Source organism: Lissotriton vulgaris, chromosome 4_1 (assembly GCF_964263255.1).
Source record: "Lissotriton vulgaris chromosome 4_1, aLisVul1.2, whole genome shotgun sequence".
In the NCBI taxonomy this organism is placed as follows: domain Eukaryota; kingdom Metazoa; phylum Chordata; class Amphibia; order Caudata; family Salamandridae; genus Lissotriton; species Lissotriton vulgaris.
In genome coordinates this window covers 729,913,198-729,932,997 of record NC_141691.1, presented here as the reverse complement: position 1 = coordinate 729,932,997, position 19,800 = coordinate 729,913,198, and the positions used below count along the sequence as shown (strand labels likewise).

The 19,800-nt window shown below is 47.6% G+C and overlaps 1 protein-coding gene across 1 annotated transcript in view; it reads right to left on the bottom strand.

The window, feature by feature from the left end:
- Nucleotides 1-19,800, bottom strand: part of F13A1 (coagulation factor XIII A chain) — a 518,463-nt gene that overhangs the window by 413,839 nt on the left and 84,824 nt on the right. The window contains exon 4 of the mRNA XM_086965028.1: nucleotides 12,275-12,526. Coding sequence (XP_086821154.1) covers nucleotides 12,275-12,526 — 252 coding nt within the window. The remainder of the gene's footprint in view (nucleotides 1-12,274; nucleotides 12,527-19,800) is intronic.

Here is a 19,800-nt window from a genome sequence, read left to right as displayed (position 1 = left end):
GAAGTACAGTGACAGCTAGTAATGTAAAAAAGTGATTATCTGCTGGTAATTTAAAACGTGTAATTGCTGACCCTGAAAGTGATCTAAACTGATTTGAATTATTTATATGTGAGTTACTGATACTTGACAACACAGAGCATATTAATTTTATATAAAGCAGCACGTATTTTCATATAATTTTGGTGTAGTGTTTTTCTTTTTGTGTGCTATTGCGTGAAGTTACTCTTGGGTGGTCTGCAACCTTTACACTGTGCCTCTAAATGTTAGTCTTGCCCTAGGCCAGGCTACCTAATTCCAACATATTGGTGCCTAGCGGTGGGATTGCGGACTTGGTTGCAGCTACTTACTAGTAATTTGGCGTAATACACCCAACCTACACCAGGAGTTTTCTCCTTGCGGCCCTCCCAATTAGTCTTTTTGTTTTTTCTAAATTTATTCCTGGTGGTGGGTGGAGTTGGTTTTAGGTTACCCTCACCCCTCTGAAATTTCTGGTGTGTATCCAGGTTTGCCAGATTCACCATGGAGTTTGCGGTGGAAAACCTGGAAGTCTATTCTGTGCCCCAATTGAGAATGTTCTGCCAGCAGATGGGGGTCTTTTTCAAACATGGTGCTAGGAAGGGGGAGCTCCAGACTAGCCTTAGGGCCTGGGTGGAGGCACACCAAGAGACAAAGGAGGAGGATGAAGAGGTTGACCAGGGCACAGAAGGGGGGGTGGAGGAGTTATTCCGCCATGAGGGGGAAAACTTGCTCACCGGACCAGTGTCCTATTCCAGAAAGGGCAGCAGCATTTCTGGGAAAAGCCTAACAGAAGCCGAGCTCACCGATAGGAGGGAGAAAAGACAGCTAAAGTGGGAGTTGGCTAAGTTGGAGCAGGAGAAAGAGGAGAGGAGGATGGTCCACGAGTTTAGGCTGAAGGAACTGGAGCTCCAAAGTCTGCAACGGGGGTCCTCTCCTGTTAGGAATGGTGGCAGCGAACCGAAAGAGTCAGCCAGGGAGACCAAACCCTATATCCCAAAGGACCTGATAGCGAGCTTCAGTCAGGGGGATGATGTTGCTAAGTGGCTGGCCGCTTATGAGGTTTCTTTGAAGGTTCATGGAGTGCAGGAGAAGCACTGGGGGGGTAGTTTGTACAAGTACATGCCTCCTGCTGGTAGGGACACCTTGTTGGCCCTGGATCCAGAGGAACAGACAAACTACCCCACCATGAAGCTGGCGTTATTGAGGAAGTTCGGGCTCACCCCAGAAAGGTACTGACAGAAGTTCAGGGGGAGCCACAAGATGGGAACTCAGAACTGGGTGGACTTCCTTGATTACGCCAGAAAGGCTTTAGAGGGTTGGGTCAAGGGCAGTGAGGTAAAAGATTATGAGGGGCTGTACGATCTGTTTTTGAGAGAACACCTCCTCGAGAAATGTTTTCCCGAGCTGCGCCAACACCTGGTAGACAGCAAGCTGACCAATCCCCGGAAGCTTGCAGAGGAGGCGGACATCTGGACAAGTACCCGGGTGTCCACCAAGGGGACTGGAGGGGAATCTCAAAAAGCCGGACAGGGCGCCCCCCAGAAGAAGGAGGGGGGGGAGAAAAAGAAAGAGTTCTCTAAAGGTCCCCAAAACAACTTCCAAGGGAAGGGAGCAGGTTTCACCCCTAGGGCAAACCCGCCCCGGAACCCTCATCCTGGCCAGAGCCAGCAGCCCAGGGTTCTCCACTGTTTTGAATGCGGTGGCGTTGGACATTATAAGGTAGATGTCAGATGCCCAAAGAGACCACCCCCTCCCACCGGAGGAAAGTCACCGGGAGTAGCTAGTGTAGCGCTCGGGGAGGAGATGCCCTTAGATAAGGGGGGTGAGTGGGCGGGTGTCACCTTAGTGTCCCTGGGAGAGCGGGAGATGGTGCCAAAGATCCAGGTGCCCCCAAATACTACAAAGTATGGGCAATGGGTTACCATCAATGGCCAGAGAGGGGAGGCTCTGAGGGATACAGGAGCCAGCATGACTATGGTGAGAAGTCAGCTGGTGTCCCCAGAGCAGGTTGTTCCTAATGTACTCCACCCGCCGCGATGGCTGACGGCAGAATGGGCCACTATCCAGTGGCTGAGGTTCCCTTTGAGTGGGAGGGGGTTGCAGGTTCACTTCGAGTTGCCGTAAGCCCTGCCGTGCCAGTCGATTGCCTGTTGGGGAATGACATGGAACACAACACTTGGAGAGAGGTGGAATACCGGACGCATTCTGCGATGCTGGGTACACCTGACTGGGCCTGTGTCAGCACACGGTCTGCGACTGCCCAGAGAGGGAGTTCGCCTGGGTTGGAGCCTGGAACAATGGCCCAACCCGCTGCTAAGAAGGGACAGACCCGGAGACAGAGAAAGCCTGCTCCGGCTTCCACACCCCATGAGACAGATCGGCCACCTGCGGTGGTGGACCAGGAGTCCGTGGAGGGGGAAGTAGACTCTCTGGAGGATTTGCCCATCCCTGCGGAGTGGCATGTGGAGGGAGGTCCTACCAGAGAGGAATTCTGTAAGGGGCAGAGGGAGTGCCCCACCCTTGAGGGACTGAGGCGACAGGCTGAAGCCCAAGCAGCAGGTGATGTTACGGGACATTACCATATTTACTGGGAGGATGGACTCCTCTACAGTGAACCCAAGGTACCCTCACCTGGTTCATCGAGGGCCTTGGTAGTCCCGCAACAGTACCGAGCCTTTCTTTTGGAACTGGCTCATGCCATACCCCTGGCAGGACACTTAGGCCAGGACAAGACCTTTGCACGGCTTGTTCTCCACTTTTACTGGCCTCAGATGAAAGCGGCGTCCAACACATACTGTAGGACATGTGTAACCTGCCAGGCCAGTGGGAAAACAGGGGTGAAGCTAAAAGCTCCCCTGGAACCACTTCCAGTCGTTAGCACCCCCTTTGAGAGGGTGGGCATCGACATTGTAGGGCCTTTGGATCCACCAACAGCAGCTGGTCACAGGTTTATCCTGGTACTGGTGGATCATGCCACACGGTACCCAGAGGCAATACCTCTGAGGACAGTCACTGCACCTGTAGTGGCAAGAGCCCTAATGGGAATCTTTACCCGAGTGGGATTTCCCAAGGAAGTTGTGTCCGACAGGGGGACCAACTTCCTGTCAGCTTACATGCGGGCCATGTGGAAGGAGTGTGGAGTGACCTACCGGTTCACCACTTCTTACCACCCCCAGTCGAATGGACTGGTTGAGAGGTTCAATAAGACCTTAAAGGGCATGATCAGAAGTCTGCCCGAGAGCCTGCGGAGGAAATGGGATGTCCTCCTACCCTGTTTACTCTTTTCCTACAGGGAAGTGCCCCAGAAGGGAGTGGGCTTCAGCCCCTTTGAGCTTCTGTATGGGCACCCTGTACGCGGTCCTCTCAGCCTGGTGAAGGATGGTTGGGAGAAATCTCCCAGGAAACCCCCCCAGGATGTGGTGAGCTATATGCTGGCCTTCAGGAGCCAAATGGCGAAGTTGTGGAAGCAAGCTTCTGACAACTTGGAGGCCAGCCAGGCAGTCATGAAGGAGTGGTACGACCACAATGCTCACCAGGTGGAACTGGAGCCTGGACAGAAAGTGTGGGTGATGGAGCCTGGAGAGCTTAGCGCCCTCCAGGATCGCTGGACAGGCCCCTTTGAGGTGTTGGAAAAGAAGGGTAAGGCCACATACCTGGTGGACCTTAAGACCCCTCGACAGCCCCTACGGGTGCTACACGCCAACAGACTCAAGCCCCACCATGAGAGGCCCGAAGTCATGCTGATGATGGTGACTGACGGGGGAGAGGAAGCGGAAAGCGAACCTCTCCCAGATCTCTTTTTGTCCCAAGAGAAGGATGGGTCAGTGGAGGGAGTGAATCTCTCTCCTACTCTCACTCCTGAGCAACGGGAGGACTGCCGCCAGATACTGGAGCAGTACTCTTCGTTGTTCTCCCTTGTCCCGGGAAGAACCCACCTGTGTACCCATGATGTGGACACAGGAGACAGCCCACCAGTGAAGTCCAAGACCTACCGGCTGTCTGACAAGGTGAAGGCTAGCATACATGGAGAAGTTGCCAAGATGCTAGAGCTGGGAGTAATTGAACCTTCCAACAGCCCTTGGTCCAGTCCGGTGGTGCTCGTGCCAAAAGCCGCACCACCAGGCACCACACCTGAACTGAGGTTCTGTGTGGACTACCGAGGACTGAATTCAGTGACAAGGACTGATGCTCATCCGATCCCTAGGGCGGATGAATTGATTGACCGGCTAGGAGCTGCCCAATATCTGAGTACCTTTGACCTCACTTCAGGATACTGGCAGATCTCCTTGACAGATGGAGCAAGGGAAAGGTCAGCCTTCTCCACGCCTGAGGGACACTACCAGTTCTGTGTGATGCCCTTTGGGCTCAAGAACGCCCCTGCCACATTTCAGCGGCTGGTGAACCAGGTCCTCTCTGGAATGGAGAGTTTCTCTGCTGCTTACTTGGATGACATTGCTGTCTTCAGTAGCAGTTGGGAGGACCATCTGCAGCATTTGCAGGCCGTTCTCCAGGCCCTGAGACAAGCTGGATTGACCATCAAAGCCAGCAAATGCCAGATTGGGCAGGGGTCGGTTGTGTACCTTGGACACTTGGTGGGTAGGGGGACTGTGCAGCCCCTGCAGGCGAAGATTGAGGCAATCATGGCCTGGGAACCCCCCAAGACACAGACTGAGGTCCGAGCTTTCCTGGGCCTCACAGGATACTACCGTCGCTTTGTGAAGGGGTATGGCACTATTGTAGCGCCCCTCACAGAGCTCACCTCCAAGAAACAACCTCGACGGGTAGTTTGGACAAAGGCTTGTCAGCAAGCCTTTGAAAAGTTGAAACAGGCAATGTGTGCGGCACCGGTCCTGAGGGCCCCAGACTTCTCCAAGGAGTTCATTGTCCAAACGGATGCATCGGAACATGGCATTGGGGCAGTGTTATCGCAACTCAATGAAGAGGGCCTGGATCAACCTGTAGTCTTCTTATCCAGGAGACTGCTCCCCCGGGAACAGAAGTGGAGTGCCATTGAGAGGGAAGCTTTTGCGGTGGTGTGGGCTCTGAAGAAGCTGCGGCCATACCTCTTTGGCTCGCACTTCCTGGTTCAGACCGACCACCGACCCCTTCGTTGGCTGATGCAAATGAAGGGGGAAAATCCCAAGTTGTTGAGGTGGTCCATCTCCCTACAGGGAATGGACTTCCGGGTGGAACATCGGCCTGGAGTGGACCACGCCAATGCAGACGGTCTCTCCAGGTATTTCCGCCTTAGTGATGAGGACTCCCAAGGGGTTGGGTAGTTCTCCCCACTTTCAGCTGGGGGGGACGCGTGTTAGACCTGACTGGCTTTTTGGCGAAGTCCCTCCTAATTTTTATTTATTTTTGTCCCCTTTTTGCCCCTTATACCCTTGTTAATTTTTGTGTCTACTGACTTTTTGTAGGTGTTGGTCAGGGGGATAGGTGTTTTCTTCCCCCCTCATAATCTTTTACCTCAGGCCCAGAGGCCTGTTCTGACAGGAAAGTTGGCACCACCTAAAATGGTGGCCACCAACTGCCCCAACTGTCACCAACAGAACCTGGCCATAGCCTAACATAGGGCATTCCAGAACCTTCTGGTCCATTCTGGACCACTGAAGGGCAGCCTATATAAGGCGGAATGCTGGACAGCCATTTTGTCTGTCAGTGAGGAGCAGCTAGAGTGAAGGCTGAGGTCTAGTGGGGGTAGGATTCTGAAGGGTGGTTCCCTCTACAAGAGTAGCCCTCTGTCAAGGTTTTCCCCCTCCTTGGTCCTGTTGTCCTAGCCAAGTTAGCTCATCCTGCTGATCCTGGGCAGATAGGTGAAGGGGTTAAGTCTGGTAGCTGTAGAAGCTAAGAAGAGCCCTGTCCTGGGAGCTGAACCAAGTGTTCCCTTGAGCCCTAGTCTGTCCAGTAAGGAGAAATAGGGGGTTAGTGTTAAGGAAGTACATATTGGCTTATCCTGAAGAAGCTTTCCTTCCCCCCCCCCCTCTCCTCGTTTCAAGTGAAGAAAGGAAGTAACATCCCTGAATAACTGGAGTGTTTCCTTACCCTGGACTGGTCCTGTGGCGTAGGGCAAGCTCTTCCGCCTGTGGGTGAAAGGTGTGAGGTGAACTGGGAGCAGGACCTTGGAAATACCGAATACGCTTGGTACCATCGCCTCCCCGGGATCCACTGAGCCTGAGAAGCCTGTCGAGGCTTCCCCTTCGTGAGCGGGACCCCAGGGGCGCCTTTCGCGCTGTGACGCATTGCTGGAAGTGACCCAGACTTGAGGGAAGTGAGAGCGCCATCGCGCATGCCCCCTTTGAGGTAGCTATCCCCGGAAGGAGGGGCAAGGAAGTGAGCAGGCCCCAGCGTGTAGCGTCTCTCCCTGGAGCGGGACCGGCGAGACGCGTCTTCGGCAAGAACGCTTCCGCGCATGCCCGCTGGAGCAGTGTCTGAGGAGATCGGCGCTGAGGAGAAGCGCCGGAGGGGTTTTCAGCTGGCCGAGTGATCGGCTTGGTCCCTCCTGTTCGAGCGCCGCGCTGAGGAGCCGGCTCGGGCAGGGAGGGAGAGTTGCAAGGCCAGTAGAGGTCTGGGGGCTTTGAGGCTTCTGCCTTCGTGGTTTCCTGAGCGGGAGCAGCGCGGAGGAGCAGGCTTGTGCTGGGAAGTCTTGTGGGGCGTGAGAGCCTCGTCAGCCTTCCTTCCCCCAGCCCCTTGCGCTTGATCAGCCTTACCCTTGAGGCAACAACGACAGACACAAGTAAGGAGGTGGTTACCTGGGAGATTGTCTGCACAGGAGCAACTGTATGAATTGAGACTCTGACTCTGAGAGTACAGCGTCTATGGGGTATCACTGACCGGGTACTGTTGTGAGCTGGCATCCATAGGTCTTCACTCCTTCCTTTTACCAGATAAGAGAGTGAACTGAAATGCTATTTATTCAAAGGGAAGGGTTACCCTGATCTAATAAAAGGGGTTATTCTTGCCAAACTGAAGAGTAATACTGATCTGAGAAATTGTACAAAGTAAGCTGAGCATAGTAAATGCCTAACTGAGCTATCAGAAGTGTAAGAGATATCTGCCAGTTGTGTCTAAAGTGAATTGTCTTTACTACAAAAGCTGATTGTTAATGTGGTCCAGAATTGAAACGTATTTGTGCTTATACTATGTGGTAGATTCTTTCTCCCAAGATTCTAGCGGGGCATATCTGGCTCAATTGATTCTAAGGTACAGTTATTCTAATGAAAAAGCGTGATCAGAATCCGGAAGTACAGTGACAGCTAGTAATGTAAAAAAGTGATTATCTGCTGGTAATTTAAAACGTGTAATTGCTGACCCTGAAAGTGATCTAAACTGATTTGAATTATTTATATGTGAGTTACTGATACTTGACAACACAGAGCATATTAATTTTATATAAAGCAGCACGTATTTTCATATAATTTTGGTGTAGTGTTTTTCTTTTTGTGTGCTATTGCGTGAAGTTACTCTTGGGTGGTCTGCAACCTTTACACTGTGCCTCTAAATGTTAGTCTTGCCCTAGGCCAGGCTACCTAATTCCAACAATGCATAAATGGCAATTAAAATCCCCCGTCAAGATGATAAAATATTCTTTCTGATCAGATCCCAATCCCCTTCGCATTGCATCATTTAATTCCTCTAAAGCCCTAGGTAAGGCGGCATTAGGGATATTATTATAAAGGTTAATCAGGAGGATAGGGTGGTTTTCGCCTGACCTTAAGGAGAGGAGTTGTTAGTATTGAACTCCCCCGTTGGGCAAGCATTTAGTGGTTATGTTGCTTTTGTTGGATATAAACGTACACAACCCCCCAGAACATCTCCCTCTGTAATTAGGTTGCGCTGCAAAGAAGTGTGTGCAAAACCCCACCATATGTATCTCAGCCTTCTCCCAACATTCCTGCAAGCAAACTACTTCAAACTTATCTATAAGTTCCAGGAAGGTTGGGTCGCTTATTTTGTTTGAAAGGCCAGCTATATTCCACGATAATAACCCCATCCTAACCCTTAGGGCACGTTGTGATGGCCCTATGTCTTGCGTGGTGGTATTCAAAGTGTGACCTGGGCTAGATAAAAGAGCCAGACTGACTTCGTCATCCCTTATAAGCTCCGCAGGAGACATACTACGTGCTGGGCTATCTAACCTGCATGGCTCAACTGAGGTTTTAGCTTGTACGCTTAACTGTGGTTTTTCGTTTACTATGGGGCAAGGAGGGTTGGAGGGTACTATTTGTGTCTAACCTTGCCCAGGGGGGCCTGGGCCAGTCAGTCTACCAACTCCAAACAATCAAATCTATTGGTGGTCTGTATACCTCTCCAAGGCTCTCTAAAGACTCGCTCTCTATTATAACCAAAGTTGCCAATCCAATCCCCCCAGTCACGTCTACCTACTCTATGCCAGTTTCCCTCATAAGCATCATGGGCATGATAGTCGCGGCCAGAACGCCAACTAGGGGGGTAGAAGAAAGAGAGAAGTTTAGTCTCAATTCCTTCATTTCCACCATACACATCCCAAGAACATATGTGATCGACCATATAAGGATCCTCAAAGTTTATCACAATACAATCACCCTGGGTTGTTTTCATTTCCTTCCCTATCCAATGTACCCTGCGGACCGTTAAGATCCTACTAGAGTGATTTGGCGGGGGTGGTCTATTGATATTTAACCAGTGTATGACCTTATTTTTCAAAGACCAGTTCAATTCTTCCTTGTGGTCATTCAACTCAGGAACCCCCGTCATCACTACCACATAATGGGCTGACTCAGGTGGTAAGTTTACAATGGATCTGCCAAAACCTCCACCCCCCATACCGTACTTTGGTAGGAAGTGGAGGCAAAGCCCCTTTTGTTTTCGCTTCCTGGCTAGGGGGATTAGTAGTATTCTTGGAACTAGTTCCCTTATTGTTATCTGTGGTTGCAGAGGTTTTAGGTTTTAACTGCAACTCTGGGGTAGATATAATTTTAGTATTTGCGGGGGTCCTCCCCGGATTTTTACTTTGTGGCTTGAGTGGTTGATTAACTTTAGTGACCGTTCTGTTAGGTACCGTTTTAGATGTTCCGTTTTTGGTAAGAATACATAATTCAGATAAGAAATTCTCTACACGGGATAGTCTATCCTCTAAGGGGGAAAGATGGGATTTAAGAAGCTTATCTATTTTAGTTAAAAGTCGCATCTCAACTTCGTCAGTATCGCTATCGGCCACAAGGATGGCAGAGGCCTCAAGGCTGATTGACCTTGCATCCCCGTTTATCAGATCAATTTCAGGGTGTAACTGGCCTGAAGGTGCTAAATGATCAGATTCCTCTCTGGTGTTAACTGGTACTTTATCTGTAGCAGCAGCTTTTTCTATATTCTTCCTTTTTTTGTTTTTTTCTTTGGTATAGCGCCCTCCCGCCTCCCCCTGGACTGGCCAGTGGCTTTACTTTTAGCAGATAGGTTCAGGCTGAGGTCCTGGGTTTTTTCCAAGGCAAGGCTTAGCTGTGAATCAGTTAAAAGCTGAGATACAGATAAGTCTACCTCGGTCGGTACACTATGAATTTCTGCGTGCACGGGCCTCTGTCCTTAGCCCTCTCAGGAGTTTTAGAGGCTGAGATGAGACCCATGGACGATCTTCTTGCTAGGGCAAGATCCTGTGAGACTCTACGTTCCAACTGGGTTATCTCTTGGTCGATAGTTTGCCCTTATTATAAAGTTGTCTATTGGACCTGTGAGTTTTTCCCCCCCGCTGCAGTTTTGCTCTGTGTGCCTCGGGTAGACATTGTAATAGAGGGACCCAGGGTATAATTGCAGGTGTACGTCTGTAGTACAAAGAAATAAAGGGCAGGTTAGATTACTCCAACAAAATAAAAACTTACAAGTTAAAGAAAATCAGAGTTTAGAGAAAGGGCCCAGTCCAATCTCTATCAGTCACTAACGGGCACAAACTGGCCCGCCCTTGGCCCGGGCTTCTCCCGGCGCTGCCCGCGCGCGTCCCGCGTGCGCGTTGTGACTAGCTGTAATGTAGGAGAAAGGGAGGGAGGGGCGGGAAGAGGACCAGCTGTGGCCGATGAACGCCGCTGAGCACGCTGGTCCTCGCAGGCCTGACCTCGACCTCTGTGTGGATGTCCAGTTCGAGTTCCTGTGTTCCGCGTTGCTACAGTTCCCCACTGTAGTGTCAGAGGCAGCACTCCCTTCTCAGACAGAGCACGAGCGGCTCCCGCGAAGCGGGGGGCGCGAGAGGTGGGCAGCAGTCAGGAGAGAATCTCCAGCAGCAGTCTTAAAATCCGGGGCTTCGACAGCACTCCCTCGGTAAATATCAGGCAAGTGGCATCCAACAAGTACGCTCTCTGTGGCGTTTTTACTCTGCAGGGAGGGGCGGGAAGAGGACCAGCTGCGGCCGATGAACGCCATTGAGCACGCTGGTCCTCGCAGGCCCGACCTCGACCTGTGTGTGGATGTCCAGTTTGAGTTCCTGGGTTCCGCGTTTCCACAGTTCCCCACTGTAGTGTCAGAGGCAGCAATCCCTTCTCAGACAGAGCATGAGCGGCTCCCGCGAAGCGGGGTCCGCGAGAGATGGGCAGCAGTCAGGAGAGAATCTCCAGCAGCAGTCTTAAAATCCGGGGCTTCGACAGTTAATATCAGGCAAGTGGCATCCAACAAGTACGCTCTCCGTAGCGTTTTTACTCTGCAGGGAGGGGCGAGTAGAGGACCAGCTGCGGCCGATGAAAGCCGCTGAGCACGCTGGTCCTCGCAGTCCCGACCTCGACCTGTGTGTGGATGTCCAGTTCGAGTTCCTGGGTTCCGCGTTGCTACAGTTCCCCACTGTAGTGTCAGAGGCAGCACTCCCTTCTCAGACAGAGCACGAGCGGCTCCCGCGAAGCGGGGTCCACGAGAGGTGGGCAGCAGTCAGGAGAGAATCTCCAGTAGCAGTCTTAAAATCCGGGGCTTCGACAGCACTCCCTCGGTTGATATCAGGCAAGTGGCATCATGTCATTTTGTACAGAACCAGGAAAAAGAACTCCAAGTACTGTGTTAGTAAACAGCTAAGCATTGTTTAACCTGTAAATAAAGTGCAGGAGCCCAAAGCTTTTTTTAATGTACTTGCTACCAGTACTGCCAAATGCTATGGTTGTGAATATCAATGAGCCCTAGTTTTGATTCCACCTTCTGCCTTTCTTCAATTACTCTACACTTTCTGTCTCATTATCTCAGTTTTGCAAATTCTATTTCAACCCTGCTTTCTATCTTTGTTACTGCCTTCCTATCTTTTGCTTCCACCTTCTTTCTCCATTTTCTTCCTTTCTGTTTGTTGTTACAAAGACACAGAGCGTTTATAATTACATATAGTTATTAATTGTGCCTTCTTTTCATCATCCTTGGGTATGTTTGCAACAACACCGTAAATTGATACAAAATGTTATGGGGAAGATTTACAATAAGTGGCGCATCCCTGCATATTAGCACGGATGCGCCACTTATTGTGCTCCATGCCTCCACCACCATTGATGCGCCGCATTTACAATGCGGTGAACCAATGGGTAAAAAAACGGCACAGATGCGTCACGCATCTGTGCCGTAAAGGCGGCGCATTGCTGGAGTTGCGTCGCAAGCGTGACGCAGCTCCAGCAAGGCTCTGGGGGGACATATCTTGTTAATGCTGCGTCAATCCTTATGCCTGCTTCAAGCAGGTGCAGGGTTTTGACGCAGCATGGGCCCCAAAGTGACTGAGTGAAATCTTGTAGATTTCACTCAGCCACTTATAGGAGCCCCCCCCCCCCCCCCCCCCCCCCCCGCACAGGAACACCTCCTTCTGGCGCAGGGCTTTACAATGTGACGCATCTCCCAGATGCGTCACGTTGTAAGTCCCCCACACCATGGCGCATCTTTTGCGCCGCCGCTGCATCACAAAAGTGAGGCAACGGAGGCGTAAGGGGGGCGCAAGGGGCTTGTAAATCTGCCCCCTATGTATCTCTGTCCAATGCTTAAATAAAATTGATTTTTTGTTCAACCCAGTGTGCAGAGGAAAGGAATATTATGCCCCCTTACGGTAAAGAGGAATGTGTAACTGGCTGTAAAAATATATCGCAAGATAAATGCAATATCACTCAAACGGATGCTGAACTTTACATTCCGCGAAGAAGTACCATATACACCTGCTGTTTGGCTGCAAACATTAGGATAAGCAGAACATTCCTGTGATCAATACAGAACCCAGGAGAAATATAAAGTACAATAGCACAGGTCACAAACACAAAGAATTCAATCATCATCGGTCACTCACCTTTACACCAGGGATTAAAGAGAATGTATGTATCTGTATCAACGTTTCTGTTTGATCGGAGGATCCCGAAGGGAGTCGACACCGCGACATACATTCGGAATTTCCCTACAATGCAGTCAGGAGCCGACATGATGGAGAGGCTGACAGAATTGTGCTCAATACGCAAGAGCTTGGCTCCCCACTTGCCATCTTCGAATTCTTGAACCAGAGGGACGGGAAGGTAGGTGCCTTTGCTTTGCTGAGGGTATCGACCTGCAACAGACAATGAAATGTATTAATCCCAATGGACGGATTTGTTTTAATTTTAGCCGATATCTTTACGCTGGGAAGTGGTCAAGCCCACATAGGGATCAGATTCATCAGTTTTATGCTGTCTTGTATGATTAAATAGAAATAATCCACAAAAAGAGAGAAAAAAGCATAGAAGCAAAACACAGATGACACAATGCCTTACCGGTTAAGAGTAAGTGGAAATTGAATGATGCACTGTGACTGAAGGCTCACAACTTCATGTATAACTGAGGACAGAAAGTTTTTAAAAATTGACTTTGCATAAGCTAAATCTTCCTTTAGACTGCATGGGCAAGCATCAAACACAACATATAGTGAGTAATTCAAGTCCTTAATAATGACTGGGATTCTACCTACTTTCTAGCAACAGATTTGCAAGCATGTGCCAAATATGTATTAAAAAACACAAAACCAGCATTCAAGAAACCTGTGTTTGCACAGCAACTTGTTTGCAACCTGACCTATTTTTTTTTAAATGCGACTGTTATATATTAATCATATTGCAAAATGAACAAGGCAGGTGGTGGCAAAATCTCCTGGTTCATTAATATGTATGAGGAAGAAAGTATTTTGTGACCCTCGGTGAATACCTGTGAATGCAGCGACAGAGTCCTGTTATAGACCGCAGACCCCCATCCCTGCATTCGTATTCCCTGCTTGCTGACATTTTATTTTTATTTGCCTATGGACAGGGGCACCTGCAATGTTTTTCCATAGTGCCAGAATTTGCCTTTTGAATGCAGTGTGCATTTTACTTTACAGGTTGCTTGGAGGTTTATCTGGCTCTTCCTGAGTAGTTGATTGCTCTGCAGATAATGTATTTTTTTAAACAGTGCCTTTTCTTCCAGTTTTGCATTTTCCAAGTGCTGTTAACAATATGTGTTTGCGAGGCTATGACCTCTGAACTTTCTGGTGTTTCCTTGTTGGAGGGAGTGGTTAGCCCTGACACATGAAAATATATTTGCATATTTTTACCTTCCCGGTGCTTTGGATACACATTTGTATATTGGTTCAGACCTGGAATTGCTGTACTGGGCACCAGGATTTTTCCTGTGGACTGGCAGGGTGGGAGCCAGTTTTACTATTGGAGGAGGCCGGTTTTGTTGCTAGGGCCTGGGCCAACCCCGTTTCTTGCCTACAAACAATGCAAAGTAAATGGATTCCTGCATTAATCAAAACTGTGTATTTTTTATCATGTGACTGTTGTAAAGCATTTAAGTTTATTATATTATATTTTACCATTGCATTGGAAGACAATTGGTAGAAGTGATTCTAATCAAGAACTTAGAAGCATTCATGCCCCTACTGCCACTGCCCTTATGACTATGCTTTTAGTTATCCAAGAGGAAAGTCAGTTGTCTTTTGCCCTATAAATGACCTTGGGTGTCACTACAGACTGAGTAGCATTACAGTCTTTTGGTTTTGTGGAGCGAACACCCTGAATTAATGTATTTCAAGGTGCTCTCATGTGATAATGAAGGAAAAGGAGGCATTGTCGAAAAAGTAATTGCCTAGAATGATACAGTGTGGCCAAGTGGATGCTGGGATTGAAGAAAGGTTCCCTGGTTTCATGCTGTGCAATTTTGGCCACTTCAAGATTATCTTTCTTTCTCCTGTTTTAGACCAAAGCTTAATGTTTTGTGTTTAATCCTTTGCAGTACTAAATCAGCGCACTGTGTCGAATACTTCAAGGCTATGCATGTTACGCAAGAATTGATGGTAGTCAGGGGCGTAGCTTAGTAAGTGATATACAAGGGGCGGGGGGGGGGGGAGTTGGTGTGAATCTGAAATTTCCCAACTAAAAAAGCAGTGGGCTGCATGGTGGAGGTGTGAGATGACCAAGGTTCAGGATGGACTGTTTCCATGATGAACAAGGTCAGTCCTCATTTGCATTAGTTGGGCCCCTGTCTAGAGTGGCACAGTGGGTGAAAAACCATGGGATGGAAAGCTACCTGAGTGTCTCCCTCCTGGTGGACTATTTCCAACCCATTACCGTTTGGGTGTTTGTTTTCCAGTAGTATGCATAGAAATCTGAGACTGGTGCAGCTTTCCAAGCCTACTACTAACAATGTTTAAGAATTCCAAAAAATAGTAAATTTGCTCACGGTCAAGGAGTACTTCTTTGGATGCAGATTTACAATTTTTTGCTAAACCCCTCATTAAAACGTTCTGCACCAAAATATTAAAAGCTTGTGGCGAAATAACAACAGCAATAAAAATCGATGCAGACATAAAAGACCCAACTCAGTACCCCTAGATTCAATTTCCAAGCCAAGAATGCATTTGGAGGAGGCCATACCCCCAAACACTTCCCTAAAGCTATGCCCCTGCGTGTCCCACCTGGGCCTAGTAGCTGTCTTAGGAACTCATGTCTACAGTTATGTACAACACAACATCTTGTAGTGCCTGTCTGGGGATCATTGATTTGTAATGTATTTCACTGTACTCTTCTTAATCCCCCCTACAAGAAACCTTGATGGCAGAGTTGACAAACTGGTGCATTCAAAGCTCCATGTTTCCAATCTTTACCTTTTACATATCATTGCAGAGGGGGGTCCACCAGGGCTGTGTGATGGCTCCAACACTGTTCTCCCTCTTTATTAATGGGGTGGTGGACCATTTGAGGGAGGACTCTGCGGATGCCCCAGTCCTGGCGGGGGAGAAAACATCAACCCTACTCTTGGCAGACGACACCCTCCTCCTGTCCAAAACCCCTCGGGATTGCAGAAGCTACTGGATAGATTTACCCTGTTTTGCGATGAGAGGGGGCTCACTGTCAACATATCTAAAACGAAATTGATGGTGTTGTCAGCTCAAAAAAAGGCAAGGAAAGTGCACATAACACTAAATGGATACCCACTTGAGGTGGTGGAGTTTGACTACTTGGGCGTTAGGATCAATAACCAAATGAAATAGAACGCCCATTTGGCCAAGATGCTCCTAAACCTCAAAAGAGCCTCAGGAGCGACCCTACGAAACCAGCGCCTATCTACTAGCAGACCTGTAGCCCCTGCTCTGGTAGCATATGAGGGCACGGTTGTTGCCTCCGCTGTCTATGGTTCAGAGCTGTGGGGAGGTGAGAACGCCTCTGACCTGGTAAGGGCAGAGAACAAGTTTGTGAGGGACCTGGTTGCTCTCCCCCTCTCCACACCTCTAAAACCTCTCTATTTAGATATGGGAAAACATTCCATTGCTGATGTGCTGCGCCTTCGCCCTTTGCTGTTCTGGGTGCGCCTGCGAAGGACACCAGAACTGGCAAATTATGCGTTGGTCTTGGACGAGCTGATCACACTGAACAGTGCGAACAAGATACCGTGGTTAACCAAACTTAAGCAGCTGGTTTTGAAGCTAGGTTTGGGAGAATTCAGGACCACCCAGTCCCCTCCCCACAAGCATATCATCAAAAAAATATATTGGGATTGGGTCCAGGAGGAGGAAATAAAACATGCTAAGTGGGGGGCATTAACAACTGACTTCATGGAGTTCAAACCCAGTAAAAAACTTGAGCCCTTCCTAGATTTTATCCAAAACACTAGGGACAGGTCTCTCTTCCTGAAAATGAGATACGGGACCCTACCCCTGAAAAACTTTACTGAGGGATGGAAAGGAAGGGGGCACATGCCCATTTTTCCAGCTGCCCAGGATGCCCATGTACAAGCGAATCACTTCTACACTTTCTATTCGCTTGTAGGGCTTATAAAAGACCTAGAACAAAATGGCTAAAACCGGTATGTAGAGAGCTGGGTGTGAGAGAGACCAGCACTGCCTTGTGTATGCTCTTGTCAGATGTTACATCTATGCAAGTTGTATGCGGGGTCGCTAAATATTTAGCCAGTGCATGGTTCATCCGTGCCAGACTGTTGGCTGAAGATAAGAGAAAGGATGAACTGTAAAACTGATGTATACACCGATTCCTGACAATGTATTATTGAACCCTTTGTTTTAAATGTAAATATTCTGATTTTTATCTTTTTAGATCAGGGTATGAAATGCATTGAATAGTAGATTTTTAATATGCGTTTTTATGTTTGTATTGTTTGTACTTTTATGATATGTAAATAACGAATAAAGTAGTACAACAACAACATATCATTTTATCAAGTAAATGAAGGCCCCATGTACTAAATTCAAGTTGTAAAAGCGGTTGGGGCACCACCAAATTAATAATAGGGTGAGCCGATACAGAGCTGAGCCAAGGGTCTCGCTTGTCTTTAAGATGCCATGCACAAACCAAGCCATGAAAACATTTCCCATGTATATCATGCAACAAACACTTCCAAATTCAAAAAAGTGTATTACTTTAGCATGCTGAAGCATTTCACCTTAGTATATCAGATTATATCACTGCATAGATGGACATTTATTAAAAGAGATAGTTTTTAAACATGAATTTATTTGCATTAATGGCTACTACCCCACCCCAATTAAAATGCCATTAGTGAACTAAGATGCAAGTCAGTAGTCATGTATTGTAAATAGTAAACATGACCTAGCTTTTTATGATAGATGGTGCAGCTTTAGAGTATGTTTAAAAAGCTGTATTTATTTCAGGTAAACTGGTTTCACTTTTGGAAATTCAGCCACAAGTGTTTTTTTGTTGTTTGTCTCTCTCTCTCTCTCTCTCTCTCTCTCTCTCTCTCTCTCTCTCTCCTCTTTTACATCAACGTTCACTCTTCTGTCTTTTATTCCAGGTGCATGCTGAGTAAATTTGGCACAGACAAAGCAGACCCAACTGAGGGCCCCCTGACCCAACTATAAGGTCACAAATACATTTATTTGGTGGCTATCACACCCTAAACACCCCCTTCTAGTTACGCCCTTGATGGTGGTAGTGTTTGACGAAGGTAATGTTTTAATACCAAAGCTAAAACTAAAACCAAAACACCCACTTGTGTTGAGTGCATTGAAACTATTCATCCATTCTACCTATGTCATTCAGCCAGGTCTTCAATCTCCATCCATCCATTAAATGATTGGGCAAGGTTCTACAATCAAAAATGTATTGTAAAACGCACCATATTTGCTAAAGTTTTAAAAACCTCTAAGGTTGATAACCCCAGCCCCCAAGGTTGTATGTGATTTCATTGAAGAACAATTGCTAGACTACAATTACTGAGAAACCATTTTATCTAAACTGTTTAACTGAAATATTCAGAATGAATGGCATTTATCTTTTCAGAGAAACCAAGTCATAGAATGTCTTTTTGGTCAAAATTGGCTTCTGAATGCTTATTTTAAAGTATAAATGCAATGGCTGCAAGACTTATTTTCATAAGCAGTTTTGTTGGAAATATGTATTTCAGTACTTTACTTCAGGGGACATTATTTCATATTTATATTTTACATTGTCAAACAGCCATTTTACTTCGCTGACACGTAAACACCATCCATTGCTGAACTCTCACAGCCCCTAAACACCACCAATCCCTGCTGCCTAAAATCCCTCACCACACCTAAACTACACTCATTAAAGAAGCCTAAACCCCACCTATCCTATACCCCTTAAAACCCCTTAGCACAAACTCCACCCATCCCTGAACCTCAATTAACCCTCACTGCCCTCAAACGTCAGCCATCCATGACCCATAGAAACTCCTCATCTCCCTAAACTATTCATTCATAAGCCCTAAAAACCATGTTCTACATCTAAACTGCACCCATCTCTGAATCTTTAAAACTCCTCGCCACCACAACCCCCCTTATCCTGAACCCTAAAAACTCTTCACCACTCCAGCTGCGACCAATAATTGAACCTTAAAAACCCTCAACAGCCTTAAACCATGCCCATCCATGAACCCTAACCCCCCTCAACACCCTTAAACTCCACCCATTCCTGAAACCTAAAAACACCTAACATGCTTAATCACTTTCTATGCCCAAACTCCAATTATTCCTGATCCCTAAAACCCCCTCAAAACCCTTACAACCAACCCATTCCTGACACTTAAAAACCCTTCATCACTATAAACGTTACCCTTCCCTGAGCCCAAACACCCATCGTAGTCCTAAATTCCAGCCAAGTTTAATGTAATTTAAAAATTTTCCTTAACCGCTTCAATGCTCTTGACGAGCTGAGCTCGTCATGAGCCACGGCGCTCCAGTGCACATGACGAGCTCAGCTCGTCATGGCCCGTGGAACGCTCATTCCCCCGCTGTGCTGAACGTTCCACGGAGCCAATGCACCTGTGACGAGCTGAGCTCGTCATGAGCACAGGAGCACTGTAGCTCATGACGAGCTCAGCTTGTCATGAGCATGCGGGCGCTGTGCGCGCCCCCCAGCACAGCGGGGGATTAACCCCCGCAGCGAAGGGGTTAAGATTATCTTTCCTTTCAAATGTTTCCTTTAATTTTCAATTTTTTGCATTTCCATCTTTCTTTACAAATGGTTTTCCATGATTTGGTTTCTTCCAATGTTGTTTTTCAGTTTTCGTTTTCATAAATTTAACACATATCTCTCCCCCAAACATCCATAGCGGTGGAGTCCTGAAAGTGGACTGCTTAGTATTTTATTACTTCACCTCGTGTCAGATTATTGTGAGTGCTGAGTGTTTCACTGCTATTGCAATGTTTTATTACACAACTGATTACACAGTTTGAAAATCCCAGCTAGCACGTAATACTTTTAAATACCTGGTACATTACTCACCCAGCAGTATTGGTATTTATCAAGCCCTGTAAACACTCATGCACTATGCCCCACTTGTGATCGAGAACATTATAGAAAGGCACTCAGAAAGCTGGACACCGGGTACCAGCTCTCTCAAAGTAGAGCTACCTCAGTCAGGCCTCCATCACCACCACCATTCAGTATTCAAATTCCGATCTAAAGGTATTGCTTGAGAATCATATAAAACATAAGCTTAGTTGGCTCGTTTCGAATCCCTTCACTCACAATTTAATACGTGTCTCAATGAGTTTCTGCGTTTCAAGATCTAGATATACATTTTATACGCCTAACACAATAATGAGTGCCAGATGCATCAAACGTGTTAGAAAAATGCAACGACATATATATTGGTATTTATGTGGCACAAATCTAGCTGTCGAAGAATGGAGCGCTCTACGTTTTGAGTGGTTTCACATATTTACATTTTTAGGCACAGGCAAATGAGTGATTTGTCCAGGATCATAAGATTCTCTGTGAGGGACAAGGACAGGATTTGAACCAGGGTCCTCACAGCTCCAAACTCAGCAACTTAGCTGCTAGACCCCATCTCTTCCTTAGGTAGGCAGCA